Below are 22,819 nucleotides of genomic sequence, written 5' to 3'. Positions count from 1 at the left end.
CCCAGGTGTCTAAATCTTTACACCTGAAGTTAGCAAATTGTTTTGCTAAGGGGGCGTCACAATTAAATCCAGTGACTACCCACATGTACTTTGTTTCAGAGTGGGGTCACTGCGGCCCCCACCTCCACTTTCCATCCCAGTCCCAGGAGTTTGGAGTTTGGAGTCTGGGCTCTGGATGAGTAATGGCGGCCGCAGCTCCCACAATCCTCCACAGTGCGGAAACCGTTCTATCTGCCGCGCGGGCGGGCGCCCGGGACTGCGCATGTCCGAGGGAGAGGCGGGGACCAGAATAAGACCCGCACTCTGATTGGTTGGATGAGCAGTGCTCTTCCGGTCCTCCAGTTTTTCCCATTGGCTACTTGGGCACGGCATTTTGTCTCTCATTTTCTGCATACGGGATACTGACCAATGGGAGGAGTTGGAGTACCGGAAGAACCCCTGTCCTCCAGCCAATCAGAGCGCGGGCTTTGTGTGAATGAAGATTGAGCTTCACACAAATTAAAACTTCCTCCTAGGTCCAACATCTGTGAGTAAAACACTTTCTTTTTCCCCCTTTCCGTTTCTTTTCTCATTCTGGGGGAAATTGTTGATTTTAGTTTGATTGTTACAGTAAAATTTTATCATTTTAAGGTTATTGGTCTCCACGGGGATTGTAACAACAGAGATATGTCTAGTGTTGTTATGTGGTACATATTAGATATATTATTTATGAATTCTGTAATAAAATACATTTATTATTATTTCTGGTATTGTATTGTAATATGGTTCTGTAGCTATGTTTTAACTTTCCAGTCAGTACGACACAGAAAGAGTCCACTCAGAAACTCAAGGCCGACTCTCTATAGAGCAATCCAGTTGGTCTCATTCCCTCTCTACATCCCCATTCCCTGCAAGTTTATTTGTTTATTTCCTTCAAGTTTATTTCCTTTATGTGACCAGACACTTGTGTTTTAAAATAATTGATCACCTCCACTTCCACCATCCTCATAGGTAACGAGTTCCAGTTGATGACCATTCACTGCCTAAATAAAGTTCTTCCTCACATCCTTGGTATATCTCTAATCAAGTAATACAGTACTGTATATAGCACACATTATTCATCTACCAAATATATATAAAGTGCTGTGCATGGATCTGTCGATCAACATGAATTGATATCTTCAGTAGAATTGGGAGGGTATATATTAGGTACAGCAGAGTGAGAATGAAGGGAATGGGTGTGGGATGGAAATTTACAGCTTTTGGGGAACGAGAGGGGAAAGAATGTTCCATAGAAACTAGAATGGTCTGTTTTGAATTTCTATCCTGTACTGACAGTGATGACTTTTGTAAACTCCTGTTACAGGATGTTAGAAGGAGAGGATTTGAAAGCAGAAATATCAAACCAAACGACACATCATGATCTGACAGAGTCACTCAATTCATCGGGACATGAATATCACTGGCCTTTGAATCTAGAAGGGGAAACGTTTATCTGTTCTGTCTGCTTGAAGAGATTTTAAACATGGTGTGACCAGAAAAGCACGGAGACAGAGACACACCCGAGTGAGAGTGTTTCCAGTGCACTGACTGTGGAAAGAGCTTTTAACCATTTACACATCCTGAATAAATATTGCACCATTCATAGCAGGAAGGACTGTATACATGGTTTGTGTATGAATGAGGCTTCAACTGATGGTAGAACCTGGAGAGTTACAAGGACACCCACATCATGGAGAAACCATGGAAATGTGGGGAGTGTGGGAAGGGGTTCCGTGCCCCCTGTGAACTGGAAACTCATCGACGCAGTCACAGTGGGGAGAGACCATTCGCCTGCTCTGTATGTGGGAAGGGGTTCAATGGTTCATCCCAGCTGCTGGCACATCAGCAGGTTCACACTGGGGAGAGGCCGTTCACCTGCTCTGAATGTGGGAAAGGATTCACTCAGTCATGCAATCTGCTGACACACCAGCGATTTAACACTGGGGAGAGGCCCTACACCTGCTGTGAGTGTGGGAAGGGATTCAGTGATTCATCCACACTGCGGGCACACCAGCGAGTTCACACCGGGGAGAGGCCATTCTCCTGCTCTGAGTGTGGGAAGGGATTCAGTCGGTTCTGCAACCTGCAGACACACAAGCGAGTTCACACCGGGGAGAGGCCATTTACCTGCTCTGAGTGTGGGAAGGAATTTAGTCAGCTATCCACCCTGCAAGAACACCAGCGAATTCACACCTGGGAGAGGCCGTTCAACTGCTTTGAGTGTGGGAAGGGTTTCATTCAGTCATCCCATCTGCTGACACATCAGCGAGTTCACACCAGGGAGAGACCGTTCACCTGCTCTGAGTGTGGGAAGAGTTTCAGTGATTCATCCAATCTGCTGAAACACCAGCGAGTTCACACTGGGGAGAGGCGATTTATCAGCTCTGAATGTGGGAAGGGATTCATTAAGTTATCTAACCTGCTGCTACACCAACGAGTTCACACTGGGGAGAGGCCATTCACCTGCTCAGAGTGTGGAAAGGGATTCACTGATACAGCCATCCTGCTGATACACCAATGGGTTCACACCGGGGAGAGGCCATTCACCTGCTCTGAGTGTGGGAAGGGGTTCACTCAGTCATCCCACCTGCAGACACATCAACGGGTTCACACTGGGGAAAGGCCATTCACTTGTTCTCAGTGTTTGATGGCATTCACTCGGTTATCCACTCTGCAGACACACCAGCGAATTCACACTGGGGAGAGGCCGTTCACCTGCTCTCAGTGTGGGAAGGGATTCACTCGGTCATTCTACCTGCTGACACACCAGCGACTTCACACTGGGGACTGGCTTGTCTGTTCTGAATGTGCAAAGAGATTCACTCGGTCTTACGACCTGCAGACACACCAGCGATTTAACACTGGGGAGAGGCCCTACACCTGCTGTGAGTGTGGGAAGGGATTCAGTGATTCATCCACACTGCGGCCATACCAGCGAGTTCACACCGGGGAGAGGCCATTCTCCTGCTCTGAGTGTGGGAAGGGATTCAGTCGGTTCTGCAACCTGCAGACACACAAGCGAGTTCACACCGGGGAGAGGCCATTTACCTGCTCTGAGTGTGGGAAGGAATTTAGTCAGCTATCCACCCTGCAAGAACACCAGCGAATTCACACCGGGGAGAGGCCGTTCAACTGCTTTGAGTGTGGGAAGGGATTCATTCAGTCATCCCATCTGCTGACACATCAGCGAGTTCACACCAGGGAGAGACCGTTCACCTGCTCTGAGTGTGGGAAGAGTTTCAGTGATTCATCCAATCTGCTGAAACACCAGCGAGTTCACACTGGGGAGAGGCGATTTATCAGCTCTGTATGTGGGAAGGGATTCATTAAGTTATCTAACCTGCTGCTACACCAACGAGTTCACACTGGGGAGAGGCCATTCACCTGCTCAGAGTGTGGAAAGGGATTCACTGATACAGCCATCCTGCTGATACACCAATGGGTTCACACCGGGGAGAGGCCATTCACCTGCTCTGAGTGTGGGAAGGGGTTCACTCAGTCATCCCACCTGCAGACACATCAACGGGTTCACACTGGGGAAAGGCCATTCACTTGTTCTCAGTGTTTGATGGCACTCACTCGGTTATCCACTCTGCAGACACACCAGCGAATTCACACTGGGGAGAGGCCATTCACCTGCTCTCAGTGTGGGAAGGGCTTCACTCGGTTATCCAGTCTACCGAAACAGCAGCGAGTTCACAAGTGATTACAGGGGTTGGATTCTGCTGCTATTGCTGCTGTTAATCACATCCAGGACTGAATCATGTTCATTCTGACAGTTGGTGAAGTGGGAGGGTCTGGCCGGTCTCATGACTTTGCTCCCAGTGGGCTGATGCTGTTTGAGCCTTTAGCGAAAATCTAATTTCACATTTCACATGGATCACAGAATCAAAGGATATTTGAAACTAAAATACATTTTGTTTGCATTTCTGTTTGGAACCTCCCAACTGCCATGGAGATGGGCTGTGGTGGTTTGAAGGTTCTTTTGTTTAATTTATCTCGGTGTTTCTCACAGAAGGTAGTTGTGTAGTTTGCAGCTCTCTTGGAATTGGTGAGGGGAGAGAAGGCTGGAGGGTTTACCTAGCTTGGAGCTCGAGGAAGAAACCTACAGTGGTCCTCACAGTGAAAGGAAGTTACCCTCACGACAGAAAGGAGCCAGCTTGAACATTTAGTTTGGAAAGAGTTGTGAACGAGATGTCAGAACAGCTGGAGGAAAAATCAATGAGTGGAAATTCAGGGCAGGAGGGCAGTGAAACTTAAGACCATAAGACATAGGAGCAGAAATTAAGCCTTTCAGCCCTTCGAGTCTGCTCCGCCATTCAAACATGGCTGTTAAGTTTCTCAACCCCATTCTCCCGTAACCTTTGATCCCCAATCTTAACTTAATCTTGAGCTGAGGAATCCACAGTTGTGAAGTCTTAAAGAAATTTTGACAGGTTGATTATCCAAAAGCCAAAGGAAAGATGCCTAGGAAATCTTGTACCTCAGAGAAGGTGGAATGCTGGGCAGAACCAAAGTGAATTCCAGAGGGCTGTGGCATGTCTGTTGGTCGGAAAAGTGAATAACCTTCAAGGTCTCGTAACATATCAGAGAACTCTAGGGTGGAGCTAAAAAATGGAACGCAGCTTCCCCGCTTCTGGAATTGTTACGGGTGGGATGGAAAAGATCTGTTGATTCCGGTGGGAATTTTTGGTTCTGTGGTGGGCATGACCGGAAAATCCCGCCCGTACTGTTAAGTTAGAAATGCTTAGTTTTTAATGTTTTTTTTTTACACACAATTAAGTTTGTGAAATGGTGTGCTGCAGTTCCTTCAGTTAATTATTGTGGGTTTGAATTTATTTTTAAACATTAATGGTCCCCACCAGGATCATAACAAAATTGGGGCTCCTCTAAGATTTTTGAATCCACCGACTGATATTGGTGCACTAGGCTTTGCAAAAATTTGGGCCAACCAGATTTCATGGTGAACTTTAATGTATTTGTTGAGAAGCAGAATGGCTTTGTTAATTGTTAATATGTCTTGAGGGAGAAGGTTTGTCCCTGGGTGTTTTGCAAAATTGATACAGTTAATAAAGCAGAAATAGTTGAGGCAATAGCACAGCATTTGGAATTTGTAAAAGGAAAGCATCGTCCAGCTAACAATCCAGTTGAGTTGCCTAGAATTCAGATGAAACAACTTGAATGAGAATTCCAAAGGGATAGAGAAAAGCAAAAACTCGAACTTGAAAGCCAGGAAAATGAAAAAGAAAGATCAAAAGAAATGGAATTGCGGAAGTTTGAATGAGAACGCCAAAGAGAAAACTAGAAAGGGAAGAAAGAGACAGAGAGCTTCAAAGAGAGAAAAGAATTAAACAGTATGAAACAGGACCTAATAGTTTAGACAAGGAGTCAAGTTCCACTTCGAGTTTTGATTTTGCTCTATTTGCCTAGTGCCTAATTTCACTGAGGATGGAATTGGAAGATATTTCATCTCATTTGATAAAGTTGCTTCAAAGTTAGGGTTTCCAAAAGAGACATGGACTCTTATTTTGCAAAGTGTGTTGATGGGAATAAAATGGATGGTTATTCAAGTCTTTTAGAAGAGCATTCTTCAGATTATGAGATGATTAAATCTGTGGTAATTAATGCATAGGAGCTTGTTGTCAAAGTTTATCAATTACAAGTTCAGTCTTTGAGGAAAAGATAGACACAACCATTCCTAGAATTTGCGAGGGAAATTGAAATGTTGTTCGACAGGTGGTTTCAAGCAGTGGAAATTGAACAGAGTTTGAAAAATGTGAGGGAAGTGGTATCGAATGAAAAATTTAAAAACAGCGTTCCTTTAACTATTAGGACACACCTGGAGGACTGCAGGATTTTTTTTTTAATAAAAGGGAAGCTGCTGTTTTAGCTGGTAGCAATGATTTAACTCAGACACCAAGGTGACAGAAAACTATTGGTTGCTATCCCATACAGGAGCAGGAGAGTTAACTCGCATGATAATGAATGGGACTCTATTTAGAGTGAAAGAGATAGCAGAAATTAAACAAAATATTCTCCCCACAGTTGTCAAAAAGATAGTGCAGAAGATGCAAGTGAATCAAAAGGACCGATATGTTTTCATTGACATTGGGTTGGACATTTAAAAGTTAATTGTTGGAGATTAAAAAGTAAACCTGAGGTTTTGGCAAATGAAGGTGTACCAGAGAGGGAAGTTTGTGAGAAATCAATACCTTCTAATGTATTTACAATGGGTGACAATAGACACGAGGGATTATGAAGGATTTATATTTGAAGGGGAAGTCAACAAATTTTTGTCCGTGAAAGAGCCTCAAAAGATTGTTATCCTGAGAGATACTGGTTTAGCTAAGAGCTGATTGTTATTAAAAAATTAAGATCTTTGTTCAAAATGTTCAGTGAATAAAAATGTATTAATACAGGGTATTGATGGGAAATGTATGTCTATCCCCATTGTTTAGAGTGAATTGAAATTGTGATCTGGTAAAGGAGTCTGTTACTGTTGGTGTTGTTTCCAAGTTAATCACATGGATTTTATATTGGGAAATGATATAGCGAGCAGTATAGTGTTTCCACAACCTGGGCCGGTGTGCACAGTTAAGATGCTCTCCCTTGAGTGAAAGCTTCCTCACCTATTTGTAATCCAGCTGGGCAAAGGACTGATTCAAGTAAAAATACAGATGTATCCACCCCAGTAATGGACAGTACAGAGGCAGCAAATGTGTCTGCAGAAACTCAAATTAAAAATTCTCAACAGAAAGGACTAAGACCTCAAAGTGATCCTGGGATTTAATAACACCTAACGTTGAATGAAATGTGCCTGCCAGTGCAGAAAAAGTACAGGATACAACAGCAGGTGTTCAGACAAAGGAACTGTTCACAAAAGACCATTTAAAACCTCAAAATGATGTGGTTTGTGAATTGCGTGGAAGACTCAGTGTTAGAAGGAAAAATAAAATTCCAAAATGGAGAAGCTGTCGACATCATCCACAAAGAGTTAAATAAAATTAACCCTGAACAGGATGAGGAAAAACTGAAAGATTACAAATTGTTTAAAGATCAGACCAAACAAGAATATCAAACGTTTTCGCTTCAACATAAAAAGCATCTGAGTGATATTCTCAAAGTGGCCAAGGAAGATTTTGACCAACATAAGAATGAGTTGTTAGTCTTGTGAAGGCTGCAGCTCACTTGGAGTTTGTGTGAGAGGGAAAGAGACTGGAAGATTTGCCCAGCTTGAAGGTGGAGGAAGAAATTTCCAGTGGTCCCCAGGGTGAAAGGCTTGTGGCAGAAAGCAGTCAGCTTGAACAGTGAGCTTTGACAGAGCTGTGAAGAAGCTTTTGGAGCCGACAGAGAAAAAGCAGTCGGTCTGTCCAAAGTCAGCTCAAGAAGGCAGTGGAATCCTCACAGAGAGAAAGAGCTCTGGAAGTCTGAGTGCCGGACTGGGAAACTGAGGACAAATCAAAGTAAATTCCAGAGGGCTGTGGCATACCTTTGGGTTGGTCCCTAAGGAAAGTGAATGAACCTTCAGTATTTTGTAAGGTAAGGGAACTCTTGGGGAGGGAGTAAAAGGAAAACTGGATTCATAGCAAACGCAGATATAAACTATAGTGTAAAGGTAGGAATGCTTAATTTGTTTAATTTTTATTTGGATCACAAACATTTGTTTATAAACATGAAATTTTGTGGCCTAGTTCTTTCAGTTAATTACTGAGTGTTGAGATTTCTCTCTTAAGCACTAACAGTCCTGACCGGGATGGTAACATTCTAGTTTGGTGCCTGGCGAGGAAAGTGACCAGAAATGGTCGGTGAGAATCTCCACACAGAGTGAGACAGCAGAAGCCAGTCAGGCTCAGGAAGAGGTGAACAGATAATGGGTGTATTCAAGTTACTGAATGGGGCAGCGTGGCCTGTTTGTTCTTGTTTGTCATGGGGAGCTGATCAGAACCAAAGACTCTTTCTGTTCTTTAATGGGATGTGGGTGTCGCTGGCTAGGCCAACATTTATGCACATCCCTAATTACCCTTAAGAAGGTGGTTTGAGCCACTTCTTGAACTGCTGCAGTCCATGTGGTGTAGGTACACCCATAGTGCTGTTAGGGAGGAAATTCCAGGATTTTGAGCCAGCGACAGTGAATGAACGGGGATATATTTCCAAGTCAGGATGGTGAGTAACTCGCAGGGGAGCTTGCAGGTGGTGGTGTTCCCATGCATCTGCTGCCCTTGTCCTTCGAGGTGGTAGAAGTTGTGGGTTTGGAAGGTGCTGTCTAAGGAGCCTTGGTGAGTTGCTGCAGTGCATCTTGCGGATGGTACACACTGGCTGCTACTGTGTGTGGGTGCTGGATGGGACACCAATCCAGCAGGGCTGCTTTATTATGATTCACTATGTGGGAGAGACCCCGTCAATCCTGACACATTCTCCAAAGGCAGTTAGCTAATTGGAAATGCCACTTACATTGCAGAATATTTTCATATTTAAATCAGCAAATATCGACAAAAATAGATAATGAGTCAGTAAGTACAGAAAATATAGATTGTGGAACTCACAAGATGCACCGCTCCATGCTTGTAACAAATCGGATCCCAGATCTGATGACCCTGTGAAACCCTCCGAGATCCCAGATGCCAGTTTGAAATCTGATATCCTACAGAGTCGACAATGGATTTTCCACAATTCTCAGCTTACTAATGATGTAGCAGCTGCTCCTACTTCTTGGGTGGGAGGAATGGATGAGCAAGATGCAAGAGTAGCAGCGTAGTATGCGAGCAGGGCGGGGGATAGGTTTGCAGCCAATTCCTGTGGAGCAAGAACCTGGTCGTGGTTTTGCTTCACATGAAAGCTGCAGATAAAATGCAAGTGCAACCTAAGTCTGGACTCTGACACCGGAGAGAAGCATAATTAGTCCTGAAGAGCAGCACCAGAGACGACTGAAGGGTGACCTGATGGAAGTCTTTAAGATTATGAAGGGGTTCAATAATCCAATAGGGATTTCATGAGAAACCTCTTTGCCCAGCGAATGGTGAGAATATGGAACTCACTACCACAGTGAGTGATTGAGGTGAATAGCATGAATACATTTAAGGGGAAGCTAGATACATACATGAGGGAGAAATGAATAGAAGGATATGCTGATGGGGGAGATGAAGAGAGGTGGGTGGAGGCTCATGTGGAGCATAAATACTGACAGAAACCAATTGAGCCGACTGGCCTGGCCCTGTGCTGTAGACTCAATGGAACCGAGACCAAGGTATTTATTTCAGATCTACCTGCAGTGGTAGGAAAATCATTATTTACTATACAGGGTAAAATGTACTTGATCAGCTTTTGTGGATCATTTCAGTGGAAATGTACACTCCAGACTCAAAGAGTATCAGCCCACTGGAAGCATTGTCATGAGACCAGCCAGTCCAGCAGAAAGAAACCCTTCGACCCTCTTGCTTCACCAGCTGTCAGAATGAACATGGTTGAGTCCTTGATGTGATTAACAACAGCAATTACAGCAGAATCCAACTCCTGTAATCACTTGTGAACTCGCTGGTGTCTCAGCAGGTTGCATAACAGAGTGAATCCTTTCCCACACTGGGTGCAAGTGAATAGTCTCTCCCCGGTGTGAACTCGCTGGTGTGTCAGCAGATTGGATGAATCATTGAATTCCTTCCCACACTCTGAGCAAGTGAATGGCCTCTTCCCGGTGTGAACTCGCTGGTGTCTCAGCAGGCTGGAGAATCTCTGAATTTTTTCCCACAACCAGAGCACGGGTACGGTCTCTCCCTAGTGTGAACTCGCTGGTATATCTGCAATTTGGACAACTGAGTGAATCCTTTCCCACACTCAGCAGGTGAATGGTCTCTCGTTGGTGTGGACTTGCTGGTGTTCCCGCAGGTTGGATGAGCTTCGAAACCTCTTTATGCAGTGAGAGCAGCTGAACGGTCTCTCCTCAGTGTGAAAACGCTGGTGGGACATCAGTTCCCGAGAGCTTTTGAAGCTACTCCCACAGTCAGAGCATTTAAAGGGTCTCTCATTGGTTTGAGTGACATGGTGTGTCAGCAGGCTGGAAGACCTAGTGAACCCTTTCCCACACACGGTGCTGGTGAATGGCCTCTCCCCAGTGTGAACTTGCTGGTGTGACAGTAGGCTGCACGATTCACTGAATCCTTTCCCATACTCAGAGCAGGTGAACTGCCTTTCCCTGGTGTGAGCTCATTGGTGTGTCCACAGGGTGGATGAATGTTGAAATCCCTTCCCACACTCAGAGCAGGTGAATGGTCTCTCTCTTGTGTGAACCCACTGGTGTCTCATCAGGTGGGTTGAATGAGTGAATCCCTTCCCACACACCGAGCAGATGAATGGCCTCACCCCGGTGTGACTGTGTTGATGAATTTCCAGCTTTGATGGGGATATGAATACTTTCCCACAGTCCCCACATTTCTACGCTCTTTCCATGGTGCAGGTGTCCTCGTGTCTTTCCAGGTTCAGTAATTAACTGAGGGGTCCACACACACAACACGTGTACACTCTCCTGCGCTGTGAATGATGCGATGTTTCTTCAGGCTGTGTAACTGGTGACAGCTGTTTCCACACTCTGCACTGGAAACACTCTCACTCGGGTGTGTGTGTCTCGGTGCTTTTCCAGCCACACTGATGTTTAAAACCCGTTGAAGCAGACAGAACGGACAAACATTTCTCCTTCTAGATTCATAGGCAAACAATATTCTGGTCTTGATGAATTAAGCGAAAGGGGAAAACATTGATTTCCTCACAGATGTTGCCCAGAGGAGGAAGTTTTAGTCTGAAGCTCACTGTCCAACTTCCGTATTGTGATGTCCACAATGTACCCTGCCTGAATCAGCCAATAGGAATCACTCTGCTCCGCGGCGACGTCCTCGGGTTCCAAGTTGCAGGTCAGGCGCGCGCGGACACGGGAGCCCCGCCCCCACCCATTGTTCCCTCTTCCCCCTCCTCGAGCCAAGGTTTCCAGGCAACCGGCTGACGGCTCCGGCCAGAGCGAGAAGCCGCTCGGAGAGCTCGGGAGAGGGGAAGCCCGCCCCCTCCTTGTCATGATGAGGGACGGACCAATAGCCCAACTCTGGTCCTCCAGCCAATCAGAGCGTGGGCTTTGTGTGAATGAAATTTGAGCTTCACACAGACTAAAACTTCCTCCTGTGTCCAACATCTGTGAGTAAAACACTTTCTTTTCTCCCCCTTTCCATGTCTTTTCTCATTCTGGGGGTAAATTGTTGACTTGCAGGAACTGAAGTGAAAGGAAGTGAATCCAGGGAGGGTGCAGACTCTGGAAAGGTTGGCCCAGATCTCTCTCTCTCACTTAAAGACATTGACATCCTTTGCTCCCTCAGCTTGACATATTTATTTGTCAGACTAAAAGGATGGTCTCTTTCCTAGTGTTCACAATTAAAGGGGTGGTTTCCCCAGGAGATGGCTGACATTTAAGGGGACAGTAAATTAATATAGGACAGAGATATCTGATGATGAAGATGATCTGATGAAGAGTCATACGGGCTCGAAACGTTAACTCTGTCTTCCTCTCCACAGATGCTGTCAGACCTGCTGAGTTTTCCCAGCTATTTTTGTTTTTGTTTCAGATTTCCACCATCCGCAGTATTTTGCTTTTATCTTAGGACAGGGATATGTCAAGTGTTGTTATATGGTCAATATTAAGTATATTATTTATGGTTCTGTAATAAAGTTAATTTATTACTTCTAGTTTTGTAATATAGTACTGTAGGCACATTATATATTTCCAGTCAAAGAGTCATTAAGGCACAGACGGAGTCCATTCAGCAACACGAGTCCATGCCGACTTTCTGTGGAGCAATCCGGACTGTCCCAATCCCGCTCTCTATCCCCGTTCCCGTGCAAGTTTATTTCCTTCAGGTGGTCAACCAATTTTATTTTGAAATTATTGATTGTTTCCACTTCCACCAGCCTCAGAGGCAGCAAGTTCCAGGACATGCCCACCTGCTGCCGAAATACTGTTCTTCCTCATATCCCACCAAATCTCTTTTCAAATAATCCTGTACTGTATATTACACTTAGCCCATTATTATAGGCACAGACATATCTTTAAGACTAGCAGCCTGGGTGATGATTTTCAATGCTGCAAAGATTAGTGATGGGCCAGAAGTTTGTAAAAATCTTAGACAGCAGCAAAGCATCATGAACAAAAAAAGAGACAGAACTGGAGTATGACTGACAACTAGCAAGAAATATAAATACAGACAGTAAAATCTTCTTGAAGTACATAAGAGGGGAAGAATAGTGAAAGTGAGCCTTGATCCCTTAGAGGATGAAACTGGGAAATTAATAGTCTGAAAGATGGGAATGGCAGAGGCTTTGAACATGTATTTTGTATCTGTCTTCACAGTGGAAGACACAAAGAGTATCCCAAGAATAGTAGAAAAGCAGGAGACAATAGAAGGAGGAACTTAAAACAATCATGATCTCTTGAGCAAAAGTCCCAGGAAAACTAATGGGACTAATGGCTGACAAGTCTCCGGGACCTGATGGCCTGTTTCCTCAGCTCTTAAAGGAAATGTCTGCAGAGATAGCGGATACATTGTTTGTCAGTTTGGAAAATTCCCAAGATTCTGGAAAGGTCCCAGTGGATTGGAAAACCACAAATGTAACACAGCCATTTGAGAAAGGAGGGAGACAGAAAGCAGGAAACTATAGACCAGTCAGTCTAACATCTGTCATTGGGGAACCAGTAGATGCCACACATTTGGATTTTCAAAAGGCTTTCTCTAAGGGGCCACATAAAAGGTTACTCCACAAGATAAGAGTTCATGGTGTTGGGGCAATATATTAGCACGGATAGGGGATTGGCAAACTAACAGGAAACAGAGAGTTGGGGGTAAATGGGTCACTTTGAGGTTAGCAACATGTAAGCAGTGGAGTCCTGCAAGGATCAGTACTGGGGCCTCAAATATTTACAATCCATATTAATAACTTGGATGAAGGAACTGACTGTATTGTAATAAAAATTGCTGACAATGCAACGATGGTTAGGAAAACATGTTGTGAGGAGGACCGAAAGAGTCTGCAAAGGGATAGTGGTAGGTGGAGTGAGTGGGAGTAAAATTGGCAGATGGAGTATAATGTGTGAAATGTGAGATTGTTCATTTTAGCAGGAAGAATACAAAAGTAGAATATTAGAGCCATAGAGTTATACAGCACAGAAACAGGCCCTTTGGCCCATTGTGTCCATGCTGGCTATCAAGCCCCTATCTACCCTGATCCCGTTTTCCAGCACTTGGCCCGTAGCCCTGTATGCTATGGCATTTCAAGTTCTCATCTAAATACTTTTTAAATGTTGTGAAGGATTCCTGCCTCTACCATCCCCTCAGCCAGTGTGTTCCAGGTTCCAACCACCCTCTGGGTGAAAAACATTTTCCTCAAACCCCCTCTAAACCTCCTGCCCCTTGCCTTAAATCTGTGCCCCCTGGTTATTGTCACCTCCGCTAACGGGAATTGTTTCTTCCTATCTCCCCTACCTATGCCCCTCATAATTTTGTATACTTCAGGTCCCCCTCAGCCTTCTCTGCTCTAAGGAAATCAACCCTAGCCTATCCAGTCTCACTTCATAGCTGAAATGCTCCAGCCCAGGCAACATCCTGGTGAATCTCCTCTGCACCCTCTCCAGTGCAATTACATCCTTCCTATATTGTGGCGACCAGAACTGCACATGGTACTCCAGCTGTGGCCTAACTCGCATTTTACACAGCTCCAACATAACCTCCCTGCTCTTATATTCTATGCCTTGGCTAATAAAGGCAAGTATCCCATATGCCTTCTTAACCACCTGATCTACCTGTGCTGTTGCCTTCAGGGATCTATGAACATGTACACAAAGGTCCCTCTGATCCTCTGTACTTCCTAGGGTCCTACCATTCATTGTGTATTCCCTTGCTGTGTTAGTCCTCCCAAAATGCATCACCTCACACTTCTCAGGATTAAATTCTATTTGACCTATCCATCTTACTAGCCCAAATATATCATCCTGTAGTCTAAGGCTTTCCTCGTCATTATTTATGATACCACCAATTTTCATCTTTTATGTGAACTTACTGATCATACCTCCTATATTCACATCTAAATCATTAATGTACACTCCTGCCACAAAGCTAATTTTGCATCCAATTTGCCAAATTGCCCTGGATCCCATGGGCTCTTACCTTCTTGACCATTCTTCCATGCGGGATCTTGTCAAAAGCCTTACTGAAGTCTATGTAGACTACATCAACTGCACTACCCTCATCTACACAACCAGTCACCTCTTCGAAAAATTCAATCAAATTAGTTAGACGTGATCTCCCCCTAACAAAGCCATGCTGACTATCCCTGATTAATCCCTGCCTCTCCAAGTGGAGATTAATCCTGTCCCTTGGAATATTTTCCAATACTATCTCTGCCACTGATGTTCGACTCACTGGCCTGTAATTACCTTGTTTATACCTACTACCCTTCTTGACTAATGGTATATTTTTTAAATGGAGAGAGGCTGCAGAATGCTGCAGTGCAGAGGGATCTGGGTGTCCTTGTACATGAATCACAAAAAGTTAGTATGCAGGTACAGCAAGTAATGAGGAAGGCAATTGGAACCTTTATTGCAAGGGGGATGGAGTATAAAAGTCGGGAAGTCTTATTGCAGCTGAACAGGGTATTGGTGAGACCACACCTAGAGTACTGTGTATAGTTCTGGGCTCCTTCTTTGAGGGATATACTTGCATTGGAAGCAGTTCAGAGAAGGTTCACTCAGCTGATTCCTGGGATGAAGGGGTTATCTTATGAGGAAACATTGAGCAGGTTGGGCCTATACAAATTGGATTTGAGAAGAATGAGAGGTGATCTTATTGAAACATATTGGATTCTGAGGCAGCTTGACAGGGTAGATGCTGAGAGGATGTTTCCACTCGAGTAGTTTAGAAATAGGGACACAGTTTAGAAATAAGTTGTTTAAGACTGAAATGAGGAGGAATATCTTCTCTCAGAGTGCTGTTCGTCTTTGGAATTCTCTTCCCCAAAGAGCAGTGGAAGTGGGTCATTGAATATATTCAAGGCTGAGTTGGACAGAGTTTTGATTGACAAGGGAGTCAAGGGTTATGGGGAACAGGCAGGAAAATGGAGTTAAAGACACAGCCAGATGAGCCATGATCTTGTTGAACCAAGCCTACTTCAATTGGGTGAGCAGGCTCGATGGGCTGAATGGCCTCCTCCTGCTCCTATTTCTTATGATTCCTGTATCCTGGACAGGAAGCGATGAGCGTGGATCTGTCGAGCAATATGAATGGTCATCTTCAGGAGAATTGGGAGGGTGTATATTAGGTTCAGCAGAGTGAGAATGGAGGGAGGGTGTGTGGGATGGAGATTTACAGCTTTTGGGGAAGGAGAGAGGAAATAATGTGCCACAGAAACTAGAATTGCCTGTTCTGAATTTCTTTCTTGTACTGACAGTGGTGACTTTTGTAAACTCCTTTTGCAGGCTATTATAAGGGGATGATTTACAGACAGAAATCTCAAAACAGATGTCAAGATCTGACAGAATCACTTGATTCATTGGGCCCTGAATATGAGCAGCGTTTGAATTTAGAACTAGAAACGTTTGTCTGTTGTGGCTGCTTCAAAAGGTTTTAAGCATCAGGGTGACTGGAAAAGGCCCGAGACACATACACCCGAGTGAGAGTGTTTCCAGTGCACTGACTGTGGAAAGAGCTTCAACCAGTTACACAGACTGAAAAAAACATCACCATTCACAGCGGAAAGAGACCATTCACGTGTTCTGTGTGCGGACGAGGCTTCAACAGATCTTTAATCGAGGAGAGACACAAGGACACCAACACCATGGAGAAACCATGGAAATGTAGGGACTGTGGGAAGGGATTTCGGGCCCCGTCTGGTCTGGAGATTCATCGGCGCAGTCACACCGGGGAGAGACCATTCACCTGCTCCGTGTGTGGGATAGGATTCAGCAGGTCATCCATCCTGCAGACGCACCAGCGAGTTCACACTGGGGAGAGGCCATTCACCTGCTCCGAGTGTGGGAAGGGATTCACTCACTCATGGAACCTCTTGACACACCAGCGAGTTCACACCGGGGAGAGGCTGTTCACCTGCTCCGAGTGTGGGAAGGGATTCACTCGGTTCTCCAGCCTGCAGACACACCAGCGAGTTCACACTGGGGAGAGGCTGTTCTCTTGCTCGGAGTGTGGGAAGGGATTCACTGACTCATCCAACTTGTGGAAGCACCAGCGAGTTCACACTGGAGAGAAGCCGTTCACCTGCTCCAAGTGTGGGAAGGGATTCTGTGATTCATCACATTTGCTGATACACCAGCGAGTTCACACCGGGGAGAAACCATTCCCCTGCTCTGAGTGTGGGAAGGGATTCACTCAGTTCTCAAACCTGCTGACTCACCGGCGACTTCACACTGGAGAGAGGCCCTTCACCTGCTCTGAGTGTGGGAAAGGATTCACTCAATTAATATGCCTGCAGAAACATCAGCGAGTTCACAAGTGATTTCTGGGGCTGGATTCTGCTGTTATTGCTGCTGTTAATGTCATCCAGGACTGAACCATGTTCATTCTGACACTTAGTGAAGTGGGAGGGTTGGAGGGTTTCTTCCTGCTTGATTGGCCAGTCTCATGACTTTGTTTCCAGTGGCTGATGCTCCTTGAAAGTTGTAGTGAAAATCTTTTTTCATATTTCACATGGATCACAGAATGAGAGGGTGTTTTGAAGGTAGAATATATTTAGTTAGCGTTTCTGGTTTGGAACCTCCCAAAATATGCCATGTTGCCATGGAGATGGGCTGTGGGTAGTCGAAGGTTCTTTTGTTTAATTTATCTGGATGTTTCTCACAGAGGAAGTTGCAGATTTGGTCTTGTGTAGTTTGAAGCTCACTTGGAACTGGTGAGGGGAAAAGAAGCTGGAAGATTTGCTTGGCTGCAGCCAGAGGAAGAAATCTCCAGTGGTGCCCACGATGAAAGGCAGTTAGTCTTGTGGCAGAAAGCAGTCAGCGTGAACAGTGAGCTTGGACAGAGCTGTGAAGAAGCTGTGGGAGCCGAGTGGGAAAAAGCAGTCGGTATGTCCAAAGTCAGCTCAACAAGGCAGTGGAATCCTCACAGAGAGAAGATTGATCGGAATATTTATTTATTTAATTTATGGTGTGTTATTATTAAATATATAATTAAAAATATTTCAATGCACCAGTCATCTTAAAGCAGATGCTATTGGCAGGGGCAAAGGGAAGGGAAAATACTTTAAAAATTAAAATGTTAAAATGTGCAGTAATGGTGTTGCTGATTTGTAACAAACTCTTTTCAAGGTTACATTTTTAAACTTTGGACTGAGTTGAAAGTCTGTTTTCAGAATGGACTCCGAGGGTCACCTGACTTTCTCCTTGTGGATTCCGGCTGGAACCACTTCCCAAGAGACAAAGGCATTCTCTGACATATCTACAAAAATAGACGTTTGAAATTCAATGAGCATTTCTACAAGTGTCAATAAGATCCATCAACTTGATGGTTTCCCTTTAATGGAGGCCCAGACTTGAAAGGCATTTGGGAATTCAGAGCTGGAATGGAATCACCACTCACCTCATTGGGAACCTAGTTTGGGGTTTTGACACAGTGGCCATTTTGGCTTGCCTGCCATCAAGAATAGAAAAGGCAGAGCAAGCTGCCGAGACACAGATCCATCGTGAAACAGCTTCAGAGCAGCAGAGAGGAATCTGTTTCTCAACAGGGAGAGAGGGAGAGACAGAGAAAGGGATCCAGAAACAGCCAAAGGCTCTGCTGTCAGTAACTGGGCAGTTGGAAAATGCTGCACCTGGACAACCAGAAACAAGGAACCTTTTCGCCTTCCTGTGAACCTGACTCCATCTACTAAGCTGACCTCTGGCCATTTGACAATGGAAGGCATCACAGCGGCAGAGGCAATCCCACAACCTCAAACCTTTCCTATCAAACAATGTAACAGCTCGACTTCAACAGTCCCAGGCCTGCACCAAACAACAAAGACTGAACTGATTCACTTTTTATAAGTATTGTTTTATCTTCATGTGTAATTAATCTTTGTGTGTGTATATGAGTGTGTTTGGCTGTGTGTGTATGTATGTGTGTGTATATGGGCGTGTGTGTTTATATATGTGTAAGTAACTTCCAGAGCAGCAGTGCGAAATAAACTAACCCTTTCTTTGAAGTCAGAAGGTTTTGCTGCTGGGTGATTTTACATTGACTCACTCACTGCAAGAGTGAGATGTCCACATTCACACACACAAACATTGTTCACAGGAAGCTGTGGGGACACACCTTTTAAGGTACCTGTGAGACTGACATTTTATTTTCCTTTAGTTTCCAACCTCCACCATTAGACAACCATTCTCTGTTACCATGTTATAATCCTGACAGCCTGATGATGAATGAAGAAACTGGGGCCAATCTTTACTTGGTATAGATTTATTCACTGAGTGAAACATTTACAGGTGTATACCTCCTGACTCGACTCCACTCCATGTCAGTAAGGGTCTCTTTACATGTGCTCCATCCAATAAATGCCCTCAACCTGAAAATACTTAACATCAATTGATTCTATTTACACCCACAGTCAGAGCATCTAAAACGTCTCCAATTGGTGTCACTGCACTTGTGCCTCAGCAGGTTGGATGAATACCTGAATCCTTTTCCACACTCGGAGCAGGTGAATGGCCTCTCCCTGATGTGAACTCGCTCGTGTGTCAACTGGTGGGATGATGTTCTCAATCTCTTTGCACAGTGAGAGCAGATGAACAGTCTCCCCTCAGTATGAATGCGCTGGTGGAACATCAGTTCTGCAGTGTTTTTAAAGCCACTCCCACAGTCAGAGCATTTAGGGGTCTCATTGGTGTGATCCCCAGTTGACACAATCAGGATATTAACAATACTTGATGTTTCTAATCAGAGTGTTTCTGAAGGATTAATGGAATCAGGCGATAAGAATCAGAGAAAAAAAAGCAAACTGTTAAAGCGACACAGACAATTTGTTCATCTTTGCTGTCAAAGATTAAAAATTCTGCTAAAAGATGCAGGGGTGGTTGATGAAGAGAATACGAGGGTCTTAGTGGAGATTAGTGCAAAGTGTGAAATGTGTAAAAAGTATGGGAGGATGCCATCACATCCTATTGTAAACCTTCCCTTGGCACGTGACTTTAACCAGGTAGTTGCCATGGATCTAAAGGGATGGGACAAAGACAGAAATATTTTCATTCTACACTTTATAGATATGGTAACCGATTTAGTCTTTCTCCAATAATACACGGCAAGGACAAAAGGGAGATTACAGACCAAGTCATGGAGAAATGGATAGGGACTGGACCTGGGTCACCAGCTAAGTTTCTGACTGATAATGGAGGGGAAATTTGCTAATGATGAGTTTAGAGACGTGTGTGAAAACATGAACATTGTGGTCATGAACACCACAGCTGAAAATCCTTTCAGCAATGGACTCTGTGAAAGGAATCACGCTGTGATCGATGAAATGCTGCAGAAAATCTTAGCTGATGAGCCAAACTGCAAGTTGACAACTGCACTGACATGGACGTTTCATGTAAAGAATCCACTTCATATGGTTGGAGGGAGAAGTCCCTATCAGTTGGGAGAAATCCCAAATTAGCCTCTGTGCTGGGCGATAGCCCTCCTGCTTTAGAAGGGACTTTAGTTAGTTCCATTTTTCGTCATCAATTATCAGATTGTTTCATAAAAAGAAGTGCTCGAACTAAGAAATTGTTGGGGATCCTTGAAGAGGGATGTCTTACAATATAATAATGCTTTGAACAAAAGAAGGAAAATCATATTTTTCCCTCTTTGGTTTGTTTTGAAATATTGCTTGTGCATATTGTTACAATCCCAGTCTGGACAGTTAACCTTTAAAGAGAAATTCGAACACACAGTGATTAACTGAAAGAATTATGTCACAAGATTCCATGTTTTTAAACAAAAACAAACTTTACTGTAGATATAAAACAAAACAATATTAAAAACCAGCACTGTGAACTTAACACTATAGTTTATGCAATGAACCCATTTCTACTTTTTAACTTCCCTCCAAGAGTTCCTTTATACTTAACGATATCTTGAAGGTTCGTTCACTTCTGTTCCTGGGATCATCCCAAAGGTTTGTTAAAGGTGTGCCCATTCAGACCCAGTTTTATTTCATTCCTTTCCAGCAATGTCAACAGCTTCTTCATTCTGGACTTTCATTTTTATTTGAGCTTTTTGAATCTTCCACGTCGTTCACAAACTCCTTCATGCCGATCATTTTGGGGTTTTAAATGTTTCTTTTTGTGAACTGTCCATTTGCCTGAACTCTGGCTGCTCCTATATCTTGTTCTGCCTCAGCACTGGCAGCTACATGTAATTCAGTGTTAGGGGTCATTAACCCTTCAGGGTTACTTTGAGGACTTAGTCCCTTCTGTGGTGGACTTTTATCTTGAAATGCTTCAGGCACTTTTCCTGACTCTGCACTGTCCAGTACTAAGGTGGATACATCAGTATCTTTACTTGTATCAGTTTGTTGCTTAACTGGGTCATCAATAGGTGAGGGCTTTTTACTCTTAGAAACATCTTCTGAAGTGTGATCACAGTCCCAGAAAGTGGGAAAACAATATCACCTGCTAAATCATTCCCTAATATAAAATCTACATCTGTAATCAGTAACTTAGAAACAACACCAACAATAACAGAGCCTTTTACTAAAGCATAGTTTAAATTCACTCTACACAATGGGATAGTCACACACTCCCCATCAATACCCCGTACCATTACATTTTTATTGTGAACTTTTTGAAGAAAAGTCTAAATATTTTGCACTGAGCTAAACCAGCATCTCACAGGATAACAATCTTTTGAGGTTCTTTTTTGGAGTGACTTCCCCTTCAAATAGAAATCCTTCATAATCCCTCATGTCCCTACACCCATGGTGAATACATTAGAAGGTATTGATTTCTCATAAGCTTCCCTCTTTGGTACAACCTTCTCTGGAGAAACACCAGCCACTTTCACCAATGCCACTAGTTTAGTTTTTAATTTCCAATGAGCTGTATTTAAATGTTTCAACTCTATGACAGTGAAAACATATTGGTCTTTCTGACTCAGTAATATGCTCTACACTAGATTTTTTACCACCCTGGGTAGAATCTCCTTTTTCATTCCTACTGTCCTTACCACAAGTTCTGTTTTTCTCATACGATCCACCTTTCCAACCTGTGGTTTGCTGCCAGCCAGGTGTCTGGGTTAAATCATTGCCATCAGCAGCTTCCCTTATATTAAAAACCTTACAGGTCCTGCAGATATGCCCTGATAGCTCATGAAATGTGGTTTTTAAATTCTTCCATGAAAACGATTTCCCTCACATTGTCAAAATTCTGTTCAATTTTCTTTGCTCAAAACCACCTGTCAGACAATAGCAGGAAGAAGCCCTCGGACCCTCCCACTTCACCAAGTGTCAGAATGACCATGGTTCAGTCCTGGATGTGATTAACAGCAGCAATCACAGCAGAACCCAACCCTTGGAATTATTTGTGAATTTGCTGGTGTCTGAGCAAGCTGGATAATCAAGTGAATCCCTTCCCACACTGGTGCTTCCCCAAGGTGGATAATTCACTGAATTCCTTCCCACACAAAGAGCAGCTGAACGGCCTCCCTCCACTGTGAACTCGCTGGTGTGTCTGCAAGCTACATAACCAAGTGAATCCCTTCCCACACTGACTGCAGGTGAACGGCTTCTCCCCAGTGTGAACTCGCTCATGTTTCAGCAGGTTGCCTGAATGACTGAATGTCTTCCCACACTGAGAGCAGGTGAAGGGCCTCTCCCCGGTGTGAACTCACTGGTGTGTCTGCAGGTAGGATTACTGAGTGAATCCCTTCCCACACTCAGAGCAGGTGTACGGCCTCTCTCCAGTGTGAACTGGCTCGTGTCTGTGCAAGGTGGATGAATCGCTGAATCCCTTCCCACACGTGGAGCAGGTAAATGGCCTCTCTCCAGTGTGAACTCGCTGGTGTGTCTGCAGGTTGCCTGAATGAATGAACCCCTTCCCACACACAAAGCAGGTGAACGGCCTCTCCCCAGTGTGAACTCGCTGGTGAGCGTGCAGTGTGGATGAATTACTGAATCCCTTCCCACATGTTGAGCAGGTAAATGGCCTCTATCCAATGTGACTACATCGATAAATCTCCAGCGCAATTGGGGATTTGAATCCATTCCCACAGTCCCCACATTTTCATGGTTTCTCCATGATGTGGGTGTCCTTGTGACCCCCCAGGTTCAGTGATCAGTTGAAGCCTTGCCCTCATACAGAACACAGATCCCTGTTGTGAATGGTGCAATGTTTTCTCAGGCTATGTAACTGGTTGAAGGTTTTACCAGAGTCAGTGCACTGGAACACTCTCTCGATGCTTTTCCAGTCACACTGTTGTTCATAATCATTTGATGCAGGCAGAACAAACATGTCTCCCTCTAGATTCAAAGGCCGATGACACTCATGTCCCAATGAATCAACTGGTTCTGTCAGATCTTGGTGTGATGTTTGGTTTTCTGTCTGCAAATCCTCCTCTTCTAATATCCTGCAAAAAGCGTTTACAGAAGTCATCACTGTCAGTACAGGACAGAAATGCAGAACAGACAATTCTAGTTCCTGTGGAACACTCTTTTCTCTCTCGTTCTCCAAAAGGTATAAATCTCCATCCCACACACTCTCCCTCCTTTCTCAATCTGCTGTACCAAATATACAGCCTCCAAATTCTCCTGAGGT

At 44.3% G+C, this 22,819-nt stretch overlaps 1 protein-coding gene across 1 annotated transcript; it reads left to right on the top strand.

Moving 5' to 3' along the window:
* Window positions 1-1,644: 1,644 nt before the first annotated feature.
* LOC121273615 (zinc finger protein 850-like) lies at window positions 1,645-16,551 on the top strand. The gene is made up of 3 exons (XM_041180763.1): window positions 1,645-1,653; window positions 1,691-3,723; window positions 15,792-16,551. Exons 1-3 carry the CDS (start codon window positions 1,645-1,647, stop codon window positions 16,549-16,551), a joined length of 2,802 nt encoding a protein of 933 aa, XP_041036697.1.
* The last annotated feature ends 6,268 nt before the right edge of the window (window positions 16,552-22,819 follow it).

Source organism: Carcharodon carcharias (assembly GCF_017639515.1).
Source record: "Carcharodon carcharias isolate sCarCar2 chromosome 27 unlocalized genomic scaffold, sCarCar2.pri SUPER_27_unloc_1, whole genome shotgun sequence".
In the NCBI taxonomy this organism is placed as follows: Eukaryota; Metazoa; Chordata; class Chondrichthyes; order Lamniformes; family Lamnidae; genus Carcharodon; species Carcharodon carcharias.
The sequence above is the reverse complement of the archived record's forward strand: the minus strand, read 5'-3'. Positions and strand labels throughout refer to the sequence as shown.

Bases quoted from the DNA above. Each gene is read 5' to 3' on its own strand.
- LOC121273615 (XM_041180763.1), top strand. The intron at 3,724-15,791 runs GTGATTACAGGG...CACCATTCACAG, and splicing joins AAACAGCAGCGAGTTCACAA to CGGAAAGAGACCATTCACGT.